Raw genomic sequence first — 19351 nt, 5'->3', positions numbered from 1 at the left:
ATTTATGAAATACCACTAACAGCTTTCAGAAGTGATCCGAAACACCTCCAATTTCAAGAAACAATCATCTTCTTGGTATTTTTAATTGTATTTGATACTTTGGTTAATTAGGTATTTATTTACCATATTTTCTTATTTATATTGTCTCAATAGCTTAGTGTTTTGTACCAGCCATTTTGTTATTTTGCTTTTAGTACACAGCTGTTGCCTGACCTTTTCTAAGATACAGTGCAGAACCTTAAAAATTTGGACCCTCTTTTGTTCTAAAAGAAGTAAAAAGGACAGGAAGAAATAGACTGTAGTTAAATTCTTGCTTTATTCCTTTGCCCTGGTTATGAATAGTGTCAATAAAAGCAAAGCAGGAGACATCATAGAGGGTACTATTTAGAATTGTTTTTTTCTATTCATCCCCAAAGTATCCTGTGCGATAATTATATTGAATATATATGGAAATTTTTAAGCCACCAAATATGTTTTTGCTGGCTGAAGTATGTAGTGTATATGAATTCAATGACATAAGTATGTTAAAACTATTGAAAATGTGTTAAATGTTCTACAACTTAGTCTCAATAACCTTGATTTTTTTTTAAGCCATAAATAATGATTAATGTTCTTTACTTCTGCATTGCAATTTTTCTCTAAAGAGTTTCCACACAGTGGTAAATATGAAGACTCTGCAGAAGTATTTAGACTATTTTAAACAAAATAATTCATTCTGCCTTTTCATAATTATATTGGTTATCCTATCTTTATTCTTATCAATCTCTTGCACTGCGATCATGTGTTGTATTCAGATCGTAAAGATTTTTAATTACAAATTACATTCCAGGATTTAAACAAATGAGTTTAAATCTGTTCAGTCTCCAAGGTGTATTTTGCAGGATTATAGGTGAATGGAAAATGGCTTCAGGGGGACCCAGCAGTAGCCCCCAGTTCCTACAGGGAGGGCAAAAAGAAGAGGGAGCCAAGCTCTTCATGATGGTCCTTGATTGGAGAACACAAGGCAACCGACATAAGTTGAAGAAAGAGAAAATCAGAATGGGTATAAGTAGAAAATATTTTACAGCATAGACAGCCAAGTATCAGAGCAGGTTGTTCAGAGGGGTTGTGCTGTCTCCATTATTGGAGGTTTCCAAGACCAGATTAGATAAAGACTTGAGCAACCCTGGTCTACCTTCATATCTGACCCTGCTTTGAGCAAAAAGATGGAGTGGAGACCTTAAGAGGTCCCTTCCAACTCTAATCATGCAAGAATCAGTGTATTTTTATCCATATTTAGTAGTCTGTAATGTGACTTTTCACAGATTGCATACGTTTTATGGATTTCTATTTTTTAAACAACCCTTAAACATTGCAGTGCATTTTATCTCTGCACATGTTAAGGTAGGTATAGCATAATTACCATACTGATGTATATGACCTTGACATAAGTAGGAAGTCCTAATCCATTAAATTCACCTAATACGGTGATGGTGACACACTTTCACAGAATGCCAATTACTTTATCTGATTGATTCTTGAGTTTTCTACCATGGCTTCTTGTAGACTGCCAATGCAAATGCCACATCTTAGTCCTTACTTCAAAGTGTTGAATATTGTGTGAATATTGTGTGGTCACTGCGATATAAAAAGACATGAAGCTATTAGAGGGTGTCCAAAGGAGGACCACAAGGAAGGTCAAGGGCCTTGAGGGGAAGCCATATGAGAAGTGCTGAGGTCACTTGGTCTGTTCAGCCTGGAGGAGACTGAGGGGAGACCTCATTGCAGTCTACAACTTCCATTCATCTCCGCGGTGACCCAAGGGAATGGCCTGAAGTTGCATCAGGGGAGTTCAGGTTGGATATTAGAAAGAGGTTCTTCACCCAGAGGGTGGTTGGGCACTGGAACAGGATCCCCAGGGAAGTGATCCAAGCCTGACAGAGTTCAAGAAGCCTTTGGATGATCCACTCAGGTACATGATGTGACTCTTGGGGATGGTCCTGTGCAGGGTTAAATGTTGGACTTAATGATCCTTGTGGATCCCTTCTGACTCAGGACACTCTGCGATTCTGTGAAAGAAAGATAAGGAACAGTGTTTTCTACAAGATATGAAGTCTCAGACCTATAGCAGCAAATGGGAAATTCTATACTGGGGATAGAAGGTCTTCAATGGCTTTTTGAATGAATGAACTTTTCTGAGAATGAGGAGTTACTGTAAGTTCTACTACCTTTAGCTCAAAGTACAGTGCATACTTCAGCATTCTCTCTCTAGTTTGATGGGACAGTAAATAACACTGTGTAGAAGGTTTAAAAAAACCCCAACAAAACAAAAAAAAAAAATACCCAAAAGCTTCTTAAGAATGCAAACACTTTTCTCTCCAGGGTGAGTATGAGCGAATGAGAGGGTATATGAACTATGGTAATATCCTTATTGTACAAGAGAAGCATATTCAAATAGTTGAGTGACTAGTGAAAGATAAAATCCTGTGTAAAAATGATAGTAAAAATATTCATAGTGCTTTGTTTATGTTTACATATTCACCCATAACCATAATATATATTCTGCAGGTATGCAGTCTGAAAAATACATTAAAGCAAAACCATGTCAGGTGCAAAGGTGAAACCCAGTGTGCAATCATGAGATGAAATGGTATAGCTGCCCTAAATTTTTATTTTAACCTTTATTTTTATTTTAATTTTTTATCATCTATGCTGTATTTTTAGGGCACATCTTAAGGTAGTTTTCCCATTGCTACTATTCTATCAGTGTTTATAATAATATTTGTATATAATATTGTAATTAGTAATTTTGTGTTAATACTGTTTGTATTCAGTGAGGGAAATACACAGAGCAATACACAGGTGTTCTTTATTTCCTTTTACTGTGATGTGGAAGAGTAGTCTGTAAACGTGCAACATTGATGATGGCACAGAATTATAGCAGGGAGTCTAAATTGCCATTGTTTTTATTTACCTTGAAATGAGCTATTAAGGGAAGATACTTTAAGAAATAAATTAAACATGGTATTGCATAACTCTAGCTGAAGTACTGAGCATAATTCAGAGCTTTGACCTAAAAAGTTGTTTCATACCTATCCTTGGAACTATCTAAAGCAGAAAGAAAAGAGTTAATTCATATTGAGGGTAGGACTACTTGAGAAGCAGTTGAAATAGCAAAGAATGATTGTCATGTGAACAATAATTTTTCCCAACAGTAATTTCCTCTTGCAACTCTGCTAAACTGTTGTAGTAATATTTTCCTTTATAAAGTAACTTGTGTGGCATTTTTAATTTTAAGATAATAATTTTTTTGGTATGTATATCCTTGGTTTTAGCTATTACTGTAAGCTAAAATGCTGTGGTTCTACTTCTACAATACCCATATTTTAAAATTTTATTAGACACTGACAAAATTAAATGAAGAAGACTAACCAAGACTGACTGACTAGCCAGCTAACCAAAGTGAAAAGTCTGTTTGCCACCACAAAACCTGAGAAGGGGAAACAAACAAATGTTGCCTGTAGAATTTAATCTGCTATCAGTATTGCTCCTGCAGCTGCTCTTCCTTTATTGCCCAAGGAGGCATCCTATCCTGAAGGATAGGATCATTCTCCACACTAGCATTGGCCTGCTCAAGGACCAAATATATCCTGCCATGTAAATGTTGCATCAGAAGCATGTTTTCATAGAAAGCAGGAGAAGGGGAAAAGTGGAGGTGCTCTGGTCAATACAATTCCATTCCACCTGACAGACTGCAGAATTCACAGAGCAGAGATGGGAAATCAGGCTTCTATTAGGGAATAGAGTGCTTTGCTTCCTTGGAATATTTAAGATCTTCGGAGGTGCCAGAGAATAAGCTTATGAAACCTGAAACTGTGCTCCGTTTCATAGGATTTTCTTTATTCTGCTTTCTTTCCTTTTGCTACCGTAGTCAGCAGACCTCTTTTTCTAAGGAAAAAGAAGGTATCTCAGAAAAATACTGATGGTATGAATGCTTAAAAGGACATCTCTGTTCCATAAGTTTACATTGGAAATTTTATCGTGGAAGTGCAGTGGAACAGGAATCAAACATGAGAGCAGTTGCAAAGTAGGTTTTTGGATTTTTTTGGGTTATGTTGTTTTTTTCTTGTGAAAATGTAAGTTTCTGTGACTGAGGATCCTATTATAAAAAAAACAGGAGTGTGAGAAAGAAAACAGGAGTGTAAGAAAACAATTCACAGATATTCAGAACATTCAACTTCCTAATATCCTACTGTTGCAAATGATATTGTATATTACCCATAGCCAAAGAAACAAAAATAAAAGGGATTGCACAGTGGCATCACAAGATTCTGCATCACACTCAGGATATCTTCCTTCTGTATTTTCAACTTCATTCTAAGTGAGTCTTTTAAAGGACTCATATTATTTTACTTGCGTCGTTTCTGCACCTTTTATAGGTGGATGTCATGAGGTACGGTGATGTTTCAGATAAAAATAAAGCAAACTTATCAGAACTGAGTGACAGAGAGACTAGTAAGTGCTGTTAAGGTACAAAACAGAAGTAAGGCACAGAAGAAAGCTTGCCTTTCCTTATTCTTTCTGCTTCCTTCTGCATGCCTCTTCAGTGTGCTGGGGCAAGAAAGCAGTGATAATGACTGGGTGAGATAGTACTTCCAGTCAATTTAATTTATTGATTCTTTAGAAGAAAAGAAGTTCCTGTATCATTCTGTAACAGGCTGTCAGAACAGTGACAATTCTGTTGATCATAGCTAGCATCTTTTAAGAATACCTTGAATAATAATAAAAAAACCCATTCATGTGTCCCTTATTAGGTATTTTGAATAATAAGTTGTTCTTGAACAAGATCCGGATTTGTGAGACTGCCAAAATTGCATTGTGCATTATTCTGCTGAATCTTTATATGTTATTTTCCGAAGTTTTAACTAAATTTGCTATGTGGTTTGTAGAGATATGTATGAAAACATTTATCTTTGTTTGTGTTTTAATTACAGGTGCTGTTCTTATGTGGGTCGAAGGGGAAATGGTCCTCAGGCTATATCTATTGGCAAGAACTGTGATAAATTTGGCATAGTTGTCCATGAATTGGGTCATGTGATAGGTTTTTGGCACGAACATACACGACCAGACCGTGATGACCATGTTACCATCATTAGAGAAAACATCCAGCCTGGTGAGATATTATGATAAGCATTTTGGAAAAAGAAAATTGTCTGCTTATTTTTTGGTGTTTCCTTAATCCACTCAACTCTATTAAACCTGAGTGCTGAATAGAAATGAGCCTTTTTGCCTTCTACTCCTCTTAGCTTGACTGATCTCAAGTTGATTCACAAATAAGATACTACAGTTAAAATATAAGATTTTCCAAGGTCTGGCCAAGTAGCAAGCCGTTAAATAGAAGGCTAGAAGGAGCAAATTAATAATCATGCTCAAAAACTTTGAAGGAAATCACTGCTCTTAAGGCCCTTTAAAAGTCAGGTTTCTGTGCTTAAGAAAGGGCATTTCTTGTGTAGTCTTTACAGAGTGATAAGTAAAAATACGTCAATTACTTTTAGCTGCCCAAGAGGCTTAGATTTGGGATGTAAGGACTTTGAGTCTGTGACAGACAGGCACAGTTCCTGCAGTTCACACATTACTCACCTCACTCTCTAAAGCTTGCAGCTTTAGTCAGTGACCTTGGTGTTGTTGAGACAAAGCATCTGAGGAACCTGAGAATTTTAAACTGTGACTGTCATCTCTTTCACTCTGCTTGTTGTACCCTCACTTGTGTTGGGTAGGCAAAATGAGAGGGAATTAGGCATGTTTTATTTGCAATTTTCATAAATGTGTATGGTTTTTGAGAAACACTGATTTTGACTTACAGAAATTCTCTGCTCAAAAAGGGGTGAAATTGTACAATTATAGCTTGGAGTATTTGTCTATTCCTATAGAAAATATTTTAAAACAAAATAGATTTGTGATGCAAGGGAATATATGAATTAATTTGAGATGCCACTTCATCTAGGACTTCAAAGAAAACTGTAAGCTGATGCACACTCCCATAAATCTCTGAAGTCCTGAAAGGGCATGCACATTTGAGCCTTCTTTCTCTTCTCTCTGTGTTATTGACTTGTGTAGATGCCATAAGTGCTCTTCCCCTTTTCTTTTTCTGTGATAGCAAAAATCAGCTGGAGTGCCATCCTCAGCCTCCTGCTCTCCCTTTCAGTTGTCTCTCTAGTTTCTGACTGAAATCACTTCTTGTGGTGTTGCTTGAGCTTGAGGATCACTAAATGGGATCAGGAAGTCATGACCACCGAGACAGTTGGTTTTTTTTATATTATGCAAAATATATTGGTTAATAATGTTAATGTCACTCCAGTTTGTTTTTACAAGACTCCAATAGGGATATGAACTGGAGTTAGAGGTGCTTTGTACTCTAATACACTGATGAAGACAAAGAACTTATGCTCTGTAATTATGAACTAAGTATAATTCTTTTGTTCCTCTTCTGCTTTTGTTAAATTACGAAAACTGGCTCTCGAAAATTTGACTTTGTGTCTTGTCTGTATTATATGGAGGCTCAGAGAGCAGCCTTTGCTGAAGCAGTCTCCAGTATTCAGTAGTTTACTACTGGATTTAGTTAGACTCTTAGTATCCAGTCTAATGAGTCTACAATGAGGAGGGTTCTTCTGGAGTCTTTGCTGTCAAAACAATTTTATTTTGGAATTAAGAATCAAATCAGCATTTTGTATAGATTCTACATGAAGCACAAAACGGTGTGTGGGCCCTTTATGTGCTGGTTGAATGAGATTAGTCTTTCTAAATGCCAAATATAGGAATTTGATGTGTATTTCAGAAGACGTCTGCCCTCTCGGTTAAGAGGGCATAATAAAGTCACACAGTTACTCCCAAATGTCAAACGTTTATGAATGTCAGTGAGTAATTAGGTTAGGATCTTTGCTGTTTTTCTTTTCCTGTTTGGTTTTTATCTTTACAGAAGATATTAAAGAATCTCTAATTATCAATCATTTGTAGGTCAGGAATATAACTTTTTGAAGATGGAACCTGGAGAGGTGAACTCCCTTGGGGAACCATATGACTTTGACAGCATTATGCACTATGCCAGGAACACCTTCTCAAGGTTGGAGTCTCAGGTTATACCTTTTGACTTTTAATTCTATTCCTCTCTGTGAATGCTAAGAACTATCCTTTCTGAAGTATTTTGAAATCACTTAAAAGGTCCCTTGTGATATAGTATTCCTACAGCAGTCAAAGGACAGCTTGTTTATTTTGTCAAAATAATTTAATTATATTTTAAAACACATTTCTTTTCTGTTCAGTTTCAAAGCAACCTATTCATCCTACTTCAGTTCTTTAGATTTTCAGACAAGATAATCTGAAAACATCACTTTACATAATACTCACTTTCTTTCTGTGTCCACAAAAATTTGAATTTAGAGAGATCAAATGAGTGACATGGTTAGGAATGTTCATAGTAACATGATCTGTTCTCAAAAAGAGAAATTTTATTTGATACATATTGTTTCGTAACTGTGGATTATGCAGTTAGAATACATTATGGTATTCAGACATCTACTACACAAGCCACAGCCTTTGCTAAGGACTGCAGTCCACCATTTCTAACAGAGGCTGCAGCCTCTTTCCTGTTGTTTGTACAGATTGATACTGTCATCAAAAACTTACAATAAAGAGTTCTGCTTGTTTTACTTTGTCCTGTTCCAGGCTGATCTGTTCTCAACTCCACAGTAACTCACGTGGGGCTCTCCCTGAAATGCTGTAGGGTTGTGGGGAGCTGTACAATGAGCTGTTCCCGTAGGCCAGCCCTACTCGAGAATAAGTGAGGAAGTCTTTCACTCAGTCCCTTATTATATTTCATACCAAGTTACAGTTTAGTTAATTATTCTCTAAAAATATCAGATTAACATAAAATTAAAAGAAACCTCCAGTAACACACAACAAAAATGCTAGTGTGAAAAGTTATGTGCAAGGTGGTTTTTCAATTCATGCATTTTAAGGCAAAAAATACTCGACATTCTTGACACTTTGAAATAAACTGAAGACTGCCAGAAAACTCCCAATTCTTTGCAAATTTGTTAGGCTTGTTCTCCTCAGTATAAATCATATTGAAAAAAAAAATCCAACGAAAGGCTGTATTACTCAGCATACACATAATTCACCCCTTGGAAGAGTATGGGGATGAGCCATATGAGATAAATATTAGCCACATTGCTTAATCCAGTTACACATACCATTACCTTAAGGAATAGATTAGAAGAACCTATATAAAATAGAGTAATTTAACAAGACGGAACCCCCCGAGTCCTCAGGCAATGAAAACATCAAGGTAATTTGATTTGTTGGCCCTGATCTCACCACTTTCCAAGCTGGCAAAAACTGATAGTGCCATGAGTAGGCATGTCCTTCCCCAAGGTACAAGAGGTTGTTACTTCATACTGTTTAAAAGCAGCCAGCAAACCCTTGAGGTCAGATATTGATTTATACTAATTCATCATTGAAGCATGAGTCAGGCACAGTGTGGCATATTGCCAGCTGTTTGTTAGGCATTGCTCACATGGATAAGTGGTAGAAATCACAAAACATCATAAAGTACACAATGATTTTGTTTATGTACTGTTACTTTATTCAAATGCTAAGGCATTTAAGAGAGGATTGTTTTCATAGTTTTACAAAGTATGAAGAACATCAGTTTCAGGTTGTACTGAAATTTAGTGGAAAACAAAATCATAATTTATAGATGCAAACACTTTCTAATGTGCCTTATTTCTAGAAACTGATTAATGCCATAAATAGTTTATTTCACTGATTAGGGAAACATCCTGAGATGATTTTTTTCTTTGCAAAATTTCTAGTGATGTCACACAAAATCTGACTGGATAAAGAGAGTAGTATGTGACTGCAATACTCAAAATGCTTCATTTATTATAATTTAAAAATATGTATGTATTTATAAATGGTATTCTTAACTACAAAGGTCCTTACTGTTCACTCATTTTTGGACCTGTTTTATGTCTAAAAGTACTGGTTTCACTTTTCAATAAAAGTCCGACAAGTATAAAAGAGAGTATAAAAGAATTAAAGAATAAGAGAACATAGAAACATATTCTTCTATTAAATTCTATTGTATGGAATTTGAGGGCTTTTCAAATTCTGTAGCATGATAATAGAATGTAGTTTTGTCCCTTACTCTTCTAATATTTATTAGAACTACCAAAATATTTCAGATCATGTTTAAAAACTGGGAAATTTTGAATAAAACTGCACATTTTTAACAAGTGTGCTTCTTTATAATGCCTTGTCATTTAGGGTTATTGTTATTAAAATCACATATAGTAAGTTGATATATTTTATTGTAAAGCAGATAGAGGCTGGTGAGTGAGCATTTCTGTTTCAAAAGCAGCAGCAGCAGCAGCTAGAGTTAGATCTGTTATAACACTGGACAGAAGAATGATTGGCAAGTGTGCCTGACTTTACGTGCTCTTACATATGTAAGTTAGACTTTAAGACTTCCCATAAAAACTTTGTTAGAAGTAGGAACTTTGTGATTAAGAATTTTGTGATAGAGACTAATTTATGTATCTTTATATAATTTTATAATTATTTTATTCAGTATCGGAAGAACTTAACAGCAGTGTCTTTTGCCTGTGTAGTTTTAATAGTAGTTAGAGATTTTCCTCCTCTTGTCTAGCAGAAACATAAAAACTGATATGTTAACTGATGTACTGAAAGAATATTCTTTTTTGGTAACTTTGCATAAAGTTCACCAACCTGAAGAATTTTATGACATGTTTTCTATATTTAAAGTTCTGCATTTTACCCTCTTATTTATGCCAAATGTAAAAACTAGATTTAAAAAGCAGCATTATGCATTCATGAAACTCAGTTTTATGACAAAAATCTGATAGGGGGTTTTGGGGTCTATTTTTATTTTTATTTTTTTTAGGGGCATGTTTCTGGATACCATTCTCCCTTCCCGTGATGATAATGGTATACGACCTGCCATTGGCCAGCGTACTCGTCTAAGTAAAGGAGATATTGCACAGGCAAGAAAGCTGTATAGATGTCCAGGTATTGCACCACAAACAAACAAAACCCACATACTAGCAACTGTTTGACTTGTTGTTCAAGGGGAATGATAAATTTTTTGAGTCAGCTGCTCAGTAATCTGTTTCCATTTTGGCAACGGATGTAGGCTGATCAAGAATCAAGTCATAAAAAAATCTTATAGATAAGGTTTCTTGACTTGAAAGCACCTAAGGACAGACAAACTGTATGAAACAACACTTTGTTCCATGGCACTTCAATTGGTTTTCCTTAGCTGTTCAATAACTAGAAAAAAAAAAGGAAATATGTTTAATATCACTTCTGGTTTGTATACTGACTGGAGTCCTTTATTTGAATTTAAGTAGAGTGCAGAGGAGCAAAATTAATTATTGCAATCAGCTCTAAACACTTTATATTTTTTTAAAATTTGACAAATAACAAGCTAGGACAAGTAAGTTGTAAACTCTTTTATGAATGAACTGGTTAGATCTTAGTACAAAATTTCTACAGTTTTAACAGATACATTTAGTTATTTTATTATCTTCTGCCTAATTCTAGCGTCCTATAATTTTAATGCATATTAATTTTTTTTCTCAAAATATTGTTATGGTAGGGTTACTGTCTGTCTCAGAGACATCAGCAGCAAGCCTGGAGTAGCCCAGAATCAACCCTGGATTCATGTTGTTCTCTAGTCCTTATTCTTCACTAAGTACTGCCAGAGTGGTGGAAATCTCAAAGCATAAGGTTTTAATTTCCTTTCTCTGGTTATGGCTAATACAACTGTTAAGCTTTTGTGTCAACCAAAGAAGTTCACAAGTGCCACCTCTCAGCCAGAATTTGCCAGCAAGATCCTTGTGAGAGGCTAGACATACCAGCTGTGTCACATAGGTTTTACAACTCTACTGCTCCTCATGGGAATTAATGAACTTTCAGTAACAGTTTTGAGTTAGATATATGGCTACTTTTAACTGACTGATCAATACAGAAGGACTAAAGAAAGGGATCAGGACTAAAGTAAAGTAAATTTGTATCAGCAGCAATGGAATCTACTGAAGATCTGGGGATTCTGATTCTGATGTGCATTTGATGTACACTTTACAGCTGAAATACACCTTTGTGCTGTAAGTATGCTGAACCATAGTCTTCTATATACTGAGAACATGCACAGAACTTCTGGGCCTACTAGAGGAGAAACCATTCTAATATATTGTCTTCAACAACTGCTCCTTTGGGAACAATTTTTGCTCTTTCCTTTTGGTACAGGGAGTGTTTTAATTATAATGACACTCTTGGCGGTATTATTTCTAATGAAAGTGTACAGAGAGCAACAATTTCACAAACACAGAGAATACATATATTTTGATAAAAGAAAAATTTTGGAGAAAAAAGTAGTCTATAGAAGTAAAACCACTGTGAGAGCAGCTAGTATCTTATGATCATATTGACTTAAGAAAGAAAAAAACCAGTTACTACAGCCTAGGCTGTTTAGTGCATATATAATACTCTAACATGGACTTTCAGTCAACTGTAAAAGACGCAATGTGCTTTCTGAGCTAATGCTCAAATGGTTCTTCAGAAAAAAATATGCTTTTCATAAGGTAATGAAAACATGTACTGATATTTTTCAATGTCTTGAAAGTCTTGTTGAAAGTTAGTTTCACAGAATTGTAAAACCATGGTTGTGCAGCAGCAGCGTACACTTTAAAAGAAAGCTATTTTTTGAAGCACCGGTGAACATGGGTCAAATGGATAATAAAAATGAATGATGGTTGAAGGATCATGCTCCTTTTCTGGCACTTAGCTTTGGCAAACTTTGGGATAAAAGACGTTGGTTTTCCACCCTTACTTAGATGAGCCATGCCATAAAAGAAAGTGAGTTTTAAGAGAGAAAAAAAGGCAGAAGGTTTTTCTACAAATGTTAAATAGCATACTATTTAAAATGCTACTTTTTCAGTTAATATTTTTAATAGAAACTGCATAGCTGAATAACACAACACAAACTTAAACATCTAATAGAGAAAGCAAGTCTATGAAAGTTGCATAGTACTTGTGTTCTAATAAATTTTCCAGCAAATACTGAGACTAAAAATTCAGACAGACATAAAGCTTTTGGTTTTATGTAAAAAATCATGTGATCATTGTAGTATATAGCAATAAAATCCCTGACACTGTGTTGCTTTTGGAGGTATGTTTTATTTCCTATTTCAGACAAAAGATAATAATCATTCATTAATAATATCTGCATTGTTTAATGTGTTCATTTGTGTTGCTTTAAATGTGATACAATGAAAATACAGAAAACGATAACTTAATCAGTATTTTTCAGATGCACACTTCTTATGATAAAGGATTTTGTGGTATTGTGCATGTTTTGTTTGGAGTTCTAATTATTCCCGCAAATAGTTTCTGGTCCAAGGCGTTTTCTAGGGCCCATGAACATGAAGTTGAGCTCAGGGCTGCTGGTAAATAGAAATGATCCTCACAGCAGTGAGGCACCTGAGCCTTCCAGGGTCTTTTAACTAGTCAAGATATTCAGGGTCATTATTAAGGAAAGGGTTTAGTGACCAAGAAGTTTTGAGACTGGGGAAGCCAAGGCATGAGATTTGATAACTGGCCTTTTAGCAGATAAGTGCCAGGACTCAAAAAACTAGTAACAACAATTTTGGTTTGTTTTTAACTTTTTCTTAGGATTTTTGTCAAAGGAAAGCATAGTTGCTAATAGGGATCTGTTACATTTTCATACCAAATTGTATTGTTACACAATGGAATAATAAGGAGAAAGAAATAAGTAATTTGAGAGTCATTCCTTTAAAAATCTTATTTTGAATTTTGAGTGTCTTGGTATTGGAGGACAGAACTTGGATTTCAAGGCTGGATGTATTACAGTGGAGTCTAATGGAGTGAAAGAATGTGTTTTCTTCTGGTGTAGCTGCGAAAATTTCAACACAGGTCTGCCTTTGTAATTTTATATAGAAATTGTAGTTGATTTAAAATTCATATGTAGTTTTATAGGAGCAGGAGAATAAGAAAGGCAAATGATGGACAAGGATACTCTTACGCAGAAAAAGAGGACAAAAAGTGAGTAGAGTGGGACTGAGTAACATATGGGAAAGAAGTCTCACACTGGTGGGAGAAGGCTGTTTAGAGGAAGAGAAGGTGGATGGATGAAGTTCAGCAAATTTACAAATTGCCTGGGTCTGTGACAGTGTGTGCAGAAGAAAGCAGATGAAGGATACCTAGCCTGTCTCTTTTTTTGTGCTGTTCTCACTGTTCCTCAGTCTTAACTTGCTGCCAGCTCTCTTGACTTTCAAAAGTCATCTTTTATTGCTGTATAAGGAAGATTAAGGTTTTTAGGTTAAGACCATTTCCCTATAACTTTAAAGGGAATCTAGTCAATAGTAAGACACTGAGTTGTAGTAAACTGATTTAAGTTTTTGATTTAACAAGACCACGATCAGCAGTAGATATTTTTAGGGCTCTGTGGCAGCTTTATATGCCATATATATAGTCTGTATAGTTGTACAGACTTGTGTCTAAGTAGAAAGTGTTGAAGATCTTACTTATCTTTGGAAAAAGGTAAGCTTAATTAGCCATATATGATACTATGTATTTGGTAGCATTATGTACAAAGGAATGAGAATTTGTTCCCTAAGTGTCCTGGAGAATCTGGGCTTCGTCATTTACAGATTTCACTGTAATCCGTGATGGAACTTTACTGTGTGTGTAGGCCAGCCCAGAGAGGTGTTATACACAGGCTGTGTGATTAAACACTGCTGCAGACTTCACTGGTGCAAATTACTTTGTATAAGCATGTAATCTACCTTCTCCTCTTTACAAGGAGAAGTAAAAATACTTTCCTTTTCCTTACCACAGAAACTCTTATCAGAAATCTAACTCTCTCAAGCTGTAAAATAGAGAGAAGATCAGCTTTTTTGGTTAGTCTGTGTGTGGGAAGAATTAAAGTGGCATTTCTGCAAGTGGTCTAGCCTAATAAAATTGATATAAGGCATGACATTTGAAAGGGGGGAAAAAGCATCAGAGAAAGGATTGGCAATGGTAATGATTAAAAAAGGAATAAAAAATGTACGAATGCTTTATAAAGCAGAGCTATATAAGATTGAAGTTGTAATTGATATCTTCTGATGTGAAATATACTAAGATTAGTTCTTAGGAAATTTAAATAAGTGGCCCTTACCACTCATTTTCCTTCCACATTTCTTTCCTAGAGTGGATTTTGTTACTAGTGGACTGTTACAGTAAAAAGTTTATAATATTCCATTTTATAAACTTAATAATGAATACTACAATTGCTACAGTCCAAATACAAAGCAAACCTTTATATTCTCTAGCGATAGAATTTTAACTGTTTCAATTACCATTGACCGATTGCAGAGAAATTTGCTTTTCTACAAGAAATTAAAAAATATTACCCTGTCTACAGAAGCTCTGCAAGCCAGACTGGAACTCAGATCCCATAGATAATTAATTCAACTATTGATTGGTATAAGCTATTCTTGTTATACTTCCCTTGAGTAATCAGAAATTTTAAATTAAAAAATAAATATGGCAAAACACATAAAGCTTGAGTGTATTTTATAAATTCTAATTGTGTTAATTCTCAGTAGAAGTTATGTATTCAAAATTTTTCTTATGCTTCTGTTAAATTTAGACATATTTCTGAAAATTTTGATTTGATAGAGACCTCCCAGGCATTTAATATGGATATAAGGTAAAATGTTGTATTAAATAGTTTTGTTCTATAAAACATGAGGGAAAAGAATGTTCCATAACTGCTTTTGCAACTTAAAAGCCACAGTTCTAAATTAAATACGTCTTCTGTATATGGAGCATGGAGTGTTTCTAATATTCTGGAGAAAACAATCCTGCACTCTGTATAAGAAAGAAGAATTCTGAAACATTTTTAAGATGTAAAGCTATTATGCTTAATTAATTCATGGGGTTTTTTTTATACAGAGTAGTTTGGAGACTTCAATAAAGTAAGAGGTCTTTCTCCTGTCTTCTTAGTAATTGCAGGGATGCATTTGAATAGATGTCTCACATGCTTGATAGCATTTTGTTTGGTTACATACTTCGTGTTACCTGGGTGTGTGCATTGCGTGACTTCATGGTCAATATTTGAGAGTTGAAGTTACAGTTAATTGAAAAAATTTCAATGTGAGCAGAAAAGAGCAGACAAGTAGCATTCCCTGTCGCTCAATGTGTCATCTGCTCAAGGCTTGCTTAGTAGTGTTGGTGAAATAGATAAAGCCAGAGCACAGAGAAATTGTACTAAAGCTTGAAATATGATTGTATGCCTTGTGAGAGTACGTTGATGCAGTCTTCATGAAGCACGGGGGGGAAGAACAAAGAGGGCTCCGGAAGGGGTGAGGCTCTCTTTTAGTCCTCTATGAGACAACGATTTTATTCATGGCTTCCTCCAAAGTGCTCTACGTATGCGCTGTAAGCTATGACATAATTCACTAGCACTGGGGAAACCCAGTACAGGGCTCTGCAGTTCATTTAATTTTGCATTCATCACTGTGTTAAAAATAAATTGTAGTTAATTACAAATATTACCTTTTTACTGAAAAGGCTTTGTTCAGAAATGTCATTTGCTGTGGCTGCCTGGAAAAGAATATTTTTTTTCCTATTTCATTCCTAAAGGACTGAGTAATGGTGGGTTTAGTCATTATATTTTTGGAGGGCTGTGCCAGTCTTCCCTTTCTTTCCTCATCACGATAACCATTTGAGCGTCAGAGAGCATATTTAATGCCTTGAATGTAATTTACGCCTGATATTACAGTGTAGTTGTCAGATTACATCTTAGATGCATTTTAATAAGACAGCCTTTACAGCTGTGTTGTCTATCTTTGTCATGAAAAAATCCCTCCCTTTGTCTCCTTTTATTTAAAGATTTTCCAGATCATTTATAATTCATTGATATTTTGATGATACAGTTGTTCACCTGCTGGTAATGGTAGCACTGTCATTTGAAAGCACTGCAGATCTGATTATGCTGTCAGTCATGGGATAATATTCTTGAATTCATATCTTGTATCACATCTGCAAAATTAGTGGGTGAAACAATTTGCTTAAGGTCAAAAAAGATGACTGACTGAGGTGTGACACTGTACCAAAATCTGTTTTAATGGTGGAGAATGGCAGGACCTTCCGATGTTATATTTTAGTGTGAAGAGACTTTATTAACCAGTTCAACAGCAGCTAGCAGCATGATTGACAGGTGAGAGATGGGTGCTAAAAGCTTCAACAATAAAGGATATAAAAGCGCTTTGGTATTTTAGGATTTTATATTTGCTTTGCTTTTAATACTCATATATCTACAAATCACTCCTGCAAGAGACTTTGTTGAGTACAGGATTTAGTTTTCTATACCAATATAAATGAGTGAGTTTAGGTCAGATCAGTCTCTCATGTGAGTAAAGTACTAAATTAAATGAAACCACTGAGAAAATTTCAATGTGGTGCCAATCATGCTGTGCCAGTGTTTCTTTTAGTTCCTAAAGGAAGTGTCTGTGTCCACCTTTTTTTTTATTACCAAAGTAGTTATAGGTACAATGTTGCAGCATTGTTGATTGACAGCAATGATATTTTTGAGGCTGCTGTAATTTTGGTTATATCATCAGACAACACACAAGTGAAATAGTTCATGGAATAAAAATATCCTGTGTAAAATGGAATGAATGTCAGACTGGCTTAAAATCATTGCTTTGAATAAATTGTCAACTAACTGGTTTGTTTTCCATTCTGCATCTGCAGTGAATTAAATATATTCTAAGTAGATATTGGAAAGACGCTTTTTTCTCTGTTAGGCACGTTATATTTCATTTTCTTTACTGTAATTTGTTTCTTTCAGCCTGTGGAGAAACACTGCAAGAATCTACAGGCAACTTTTCTTCTCCTGGATTTCCAAATGGTTATCCTTCCTACACACACTGCATATGGAGAATCTCTGTGACCCCAGGAGAGAAGGTATTTTAACATTTCTTTAGTTAACACAGATACTATTTTCAGAGTAAAATGTTACACTTCTTTAGCTTTTCATTAAGTTTAAAATATGAATAATAATTGAAAATAATGGTATGTCATAAAAAACAGGACCATCGACTACGTCCTATTGACTTGACTTTGATCTGTGGCGTTAGAACCACATCATCTATTGGATGGATGTCCTTGTGAGATGAAGATATGATTTCAATCTGCTATATGTTTGCATGATGAAATCCCTTCAAAACTGGCTCCTACTTCAGTTCGTAGTTTGGTGTAAAATGGAAGAGGTGGTTCAGGCTACTGAATGTTTGTTTTTCCAGCATGGGCTCAGGCAAACTGGTTGAGCTGTGTGGGGCTGATAGCTGGGCTATAACTAAGGAAGCTTAGTGTGTTAAATAAGACGTTTCTAAAATGACCGGTAATAACATGAAGTAAAGAAAGTGTCATTGTAGGTGTTCCCTAGTATTGATTCTAGTGCATATGGTTCTACTTTCTGGGATCAGTTTTACAGGAAAAAAGGTGGGGAAAAAAATGGTCTTGGGGAGAGAAGTGTGCCGTCCTAGTGAAAGCAAAAGCTGTTATTCTTGTGTACACTTTCAAAATGTGCTAGCTGAATCCTGTTTTAAATTACCAGCTCAAATATCAGGCTGCTTCAAAATAAATTAGGATAAAGGGAGTGATGAAAAGTTTCAACTGAGACAAGTTATGCAGGAAAAAAAAAGGTGTAAGTTTCATTACATGAAACAGTGGTTGATATTAAGCAGTCAAATACTATAGACTAAAATATAGACTCTAAAGAACAAATACAGAACCTAACATGAGACTCAGTACTGAAAATTCCAAAGAGGAAACCTAGCATTTGCCCCCATATATTTCAGTCAGTTTTTTCAGTGGTCTTCCACTATGTATATATCAGACACAGTTTTCTCCTGATCGTATTACTTTATTCCACGTTGCTTTCAGGTCAGCATCCTGGTAGATGCCAAGTATATATATTCTTGATGTTTTAATAGATCCTGAGGAGCTGTAGGAGCATTTGCCACTGTGGGGTTTGAAAGTAAAATTATTTGGAAAGTGTTTGCCGTCCTCTGGGCAAGAGCCAGAGACAGGAGGAAAAATAGACACTGTGCTGGGAGGGCGTGGGTGGCTCTACAGGTTGTCAGGGAAAAACAAATGAAAACAGATGAATAAGCTACAGGTTGCACAAAGGATGCAAATTAATCTACATAGGTCGTTTTATGTTCCCACTATTTGTGTTGCTTCTTAGACATTGTTGGGATAACAATGAAAATGGCTTAGGTTTCTTTTCCATCCCTCCATCAAAAAAAAAAAAAATGTTCATCTACAATCATTTGCTTTTGAAAACAATATTAATGTATGAGTTATTGTTCATGCTTAAGTATTCATAGCATACTCCAATTTTGTGTCAGCCTATCTGTGGACACTAGTGTAATTGTAATACATTTGTGTTACCATTATGTTTGCAACCACCACTGGAGCACTATTATATTGTAAAAAAGCTTAACAGGGGAAAGCCCCTGTCTTGAAGTCAGCAGTATAAAAGGGCTGATTCCCTTTCCATCTTACTTGCTGCTCCAAATGGGGAAAACACTAAGCAGAATTTTCTAACTGAAAATTGACATGACAAGTTGTGTGCATAGGGCACTGTTATGGTCTCCAGCTCTCATAATCTGCATATAGTTCAGCAAGAACGAAGTCAATGATATTTATGCTAGAAAGTCTGTTTTGTCCATGCTATTCCCATAGGATATTGGCTGTCTTGAGATAAAGGACCCAACTTGCAGCCATGATGTCTAAATCTTAGCTAATGCATATGTCACGGTACTTTGGATATGCATTATACTTGATGTCAATTTTTCTCAGTAGATGGTGATAACACATTCACATAATGAAGGGAAAATCAAAATGTATTTAAATTTTTCTTGCTTTGCTGCTTTGACCCTGTTAAATCTCAGGAACGTTGTGTGGAAGTTAGAGTACATATAAGTACATCACATCATGTTATGAAATGTCAGTGAGCACTTTAGTCACCTAAAAATAAACTGAAAAAGCGTTGTCTAGCTCTTGTCTCTTATTTATTGAGATTTAGCACAGATGTTTGAGCATAGTTCAGAGGGCTTTTATGCATGCTTCTTTCTGCAAGTAAGGACTCTTCTGGTCTTTCATGGCCAGAAATTTAATGAAGGATAGAACTGCGGTGGTATGCATTAGCTGCAGAATTCCTTCTACTCATAAGACATCGTAAATTGCCAGCCCAACCTAAAATGTGTGCGTTCCCATG

General features: G+C 35.5%; 1 protein-coding gene across 1 annotated transcript in view; it reads left to right on the top strand.

The window, feature by feature from the left end:
* TLL1 (tolloid like 1) overlaps positions 1-19351 on the top strand; it is a 137816-nt gene that overhangs the window by 74347 nt on the left and 44118 nt on the right. The window contains exons 6-9 of the mRNA XM_039380489.1: positions 4974-5152; positions 6994-7099; positions 9941-10065; positions 16916-17034. Of these exons, the coding sequence (XP_039236423.1) occupies positions 4974-5152; positions 6994-7099; positions 9941-10065; positions 16916-17034 (529 nt within the window). The remainder of the gene's footprint in view (positions 1-4973; positions 5153-6993; positions 7100-9940; positions 10066-16915; positions 17035-19351) is intronic.

The sequence above is a fragment of the Pipra filicauda genome, unplaced genomic scaffold, assembly GCF_003945595.2.
Source record: "Pipra filicauda isolate LSUMZ 115617 unplaced genomic scaffold, ASM394559v2 scaffold196_size3971931_pilon, whole genome shotgun sequence".
NCBI lineage: Eukaryota > Metazoa > Chordata > Aves > Passeriformes > Pipridae > Pipra > Pipra filicauda.
This window is presented reverse-complemented; position numbering and strand designations above follow the sequence as displayed.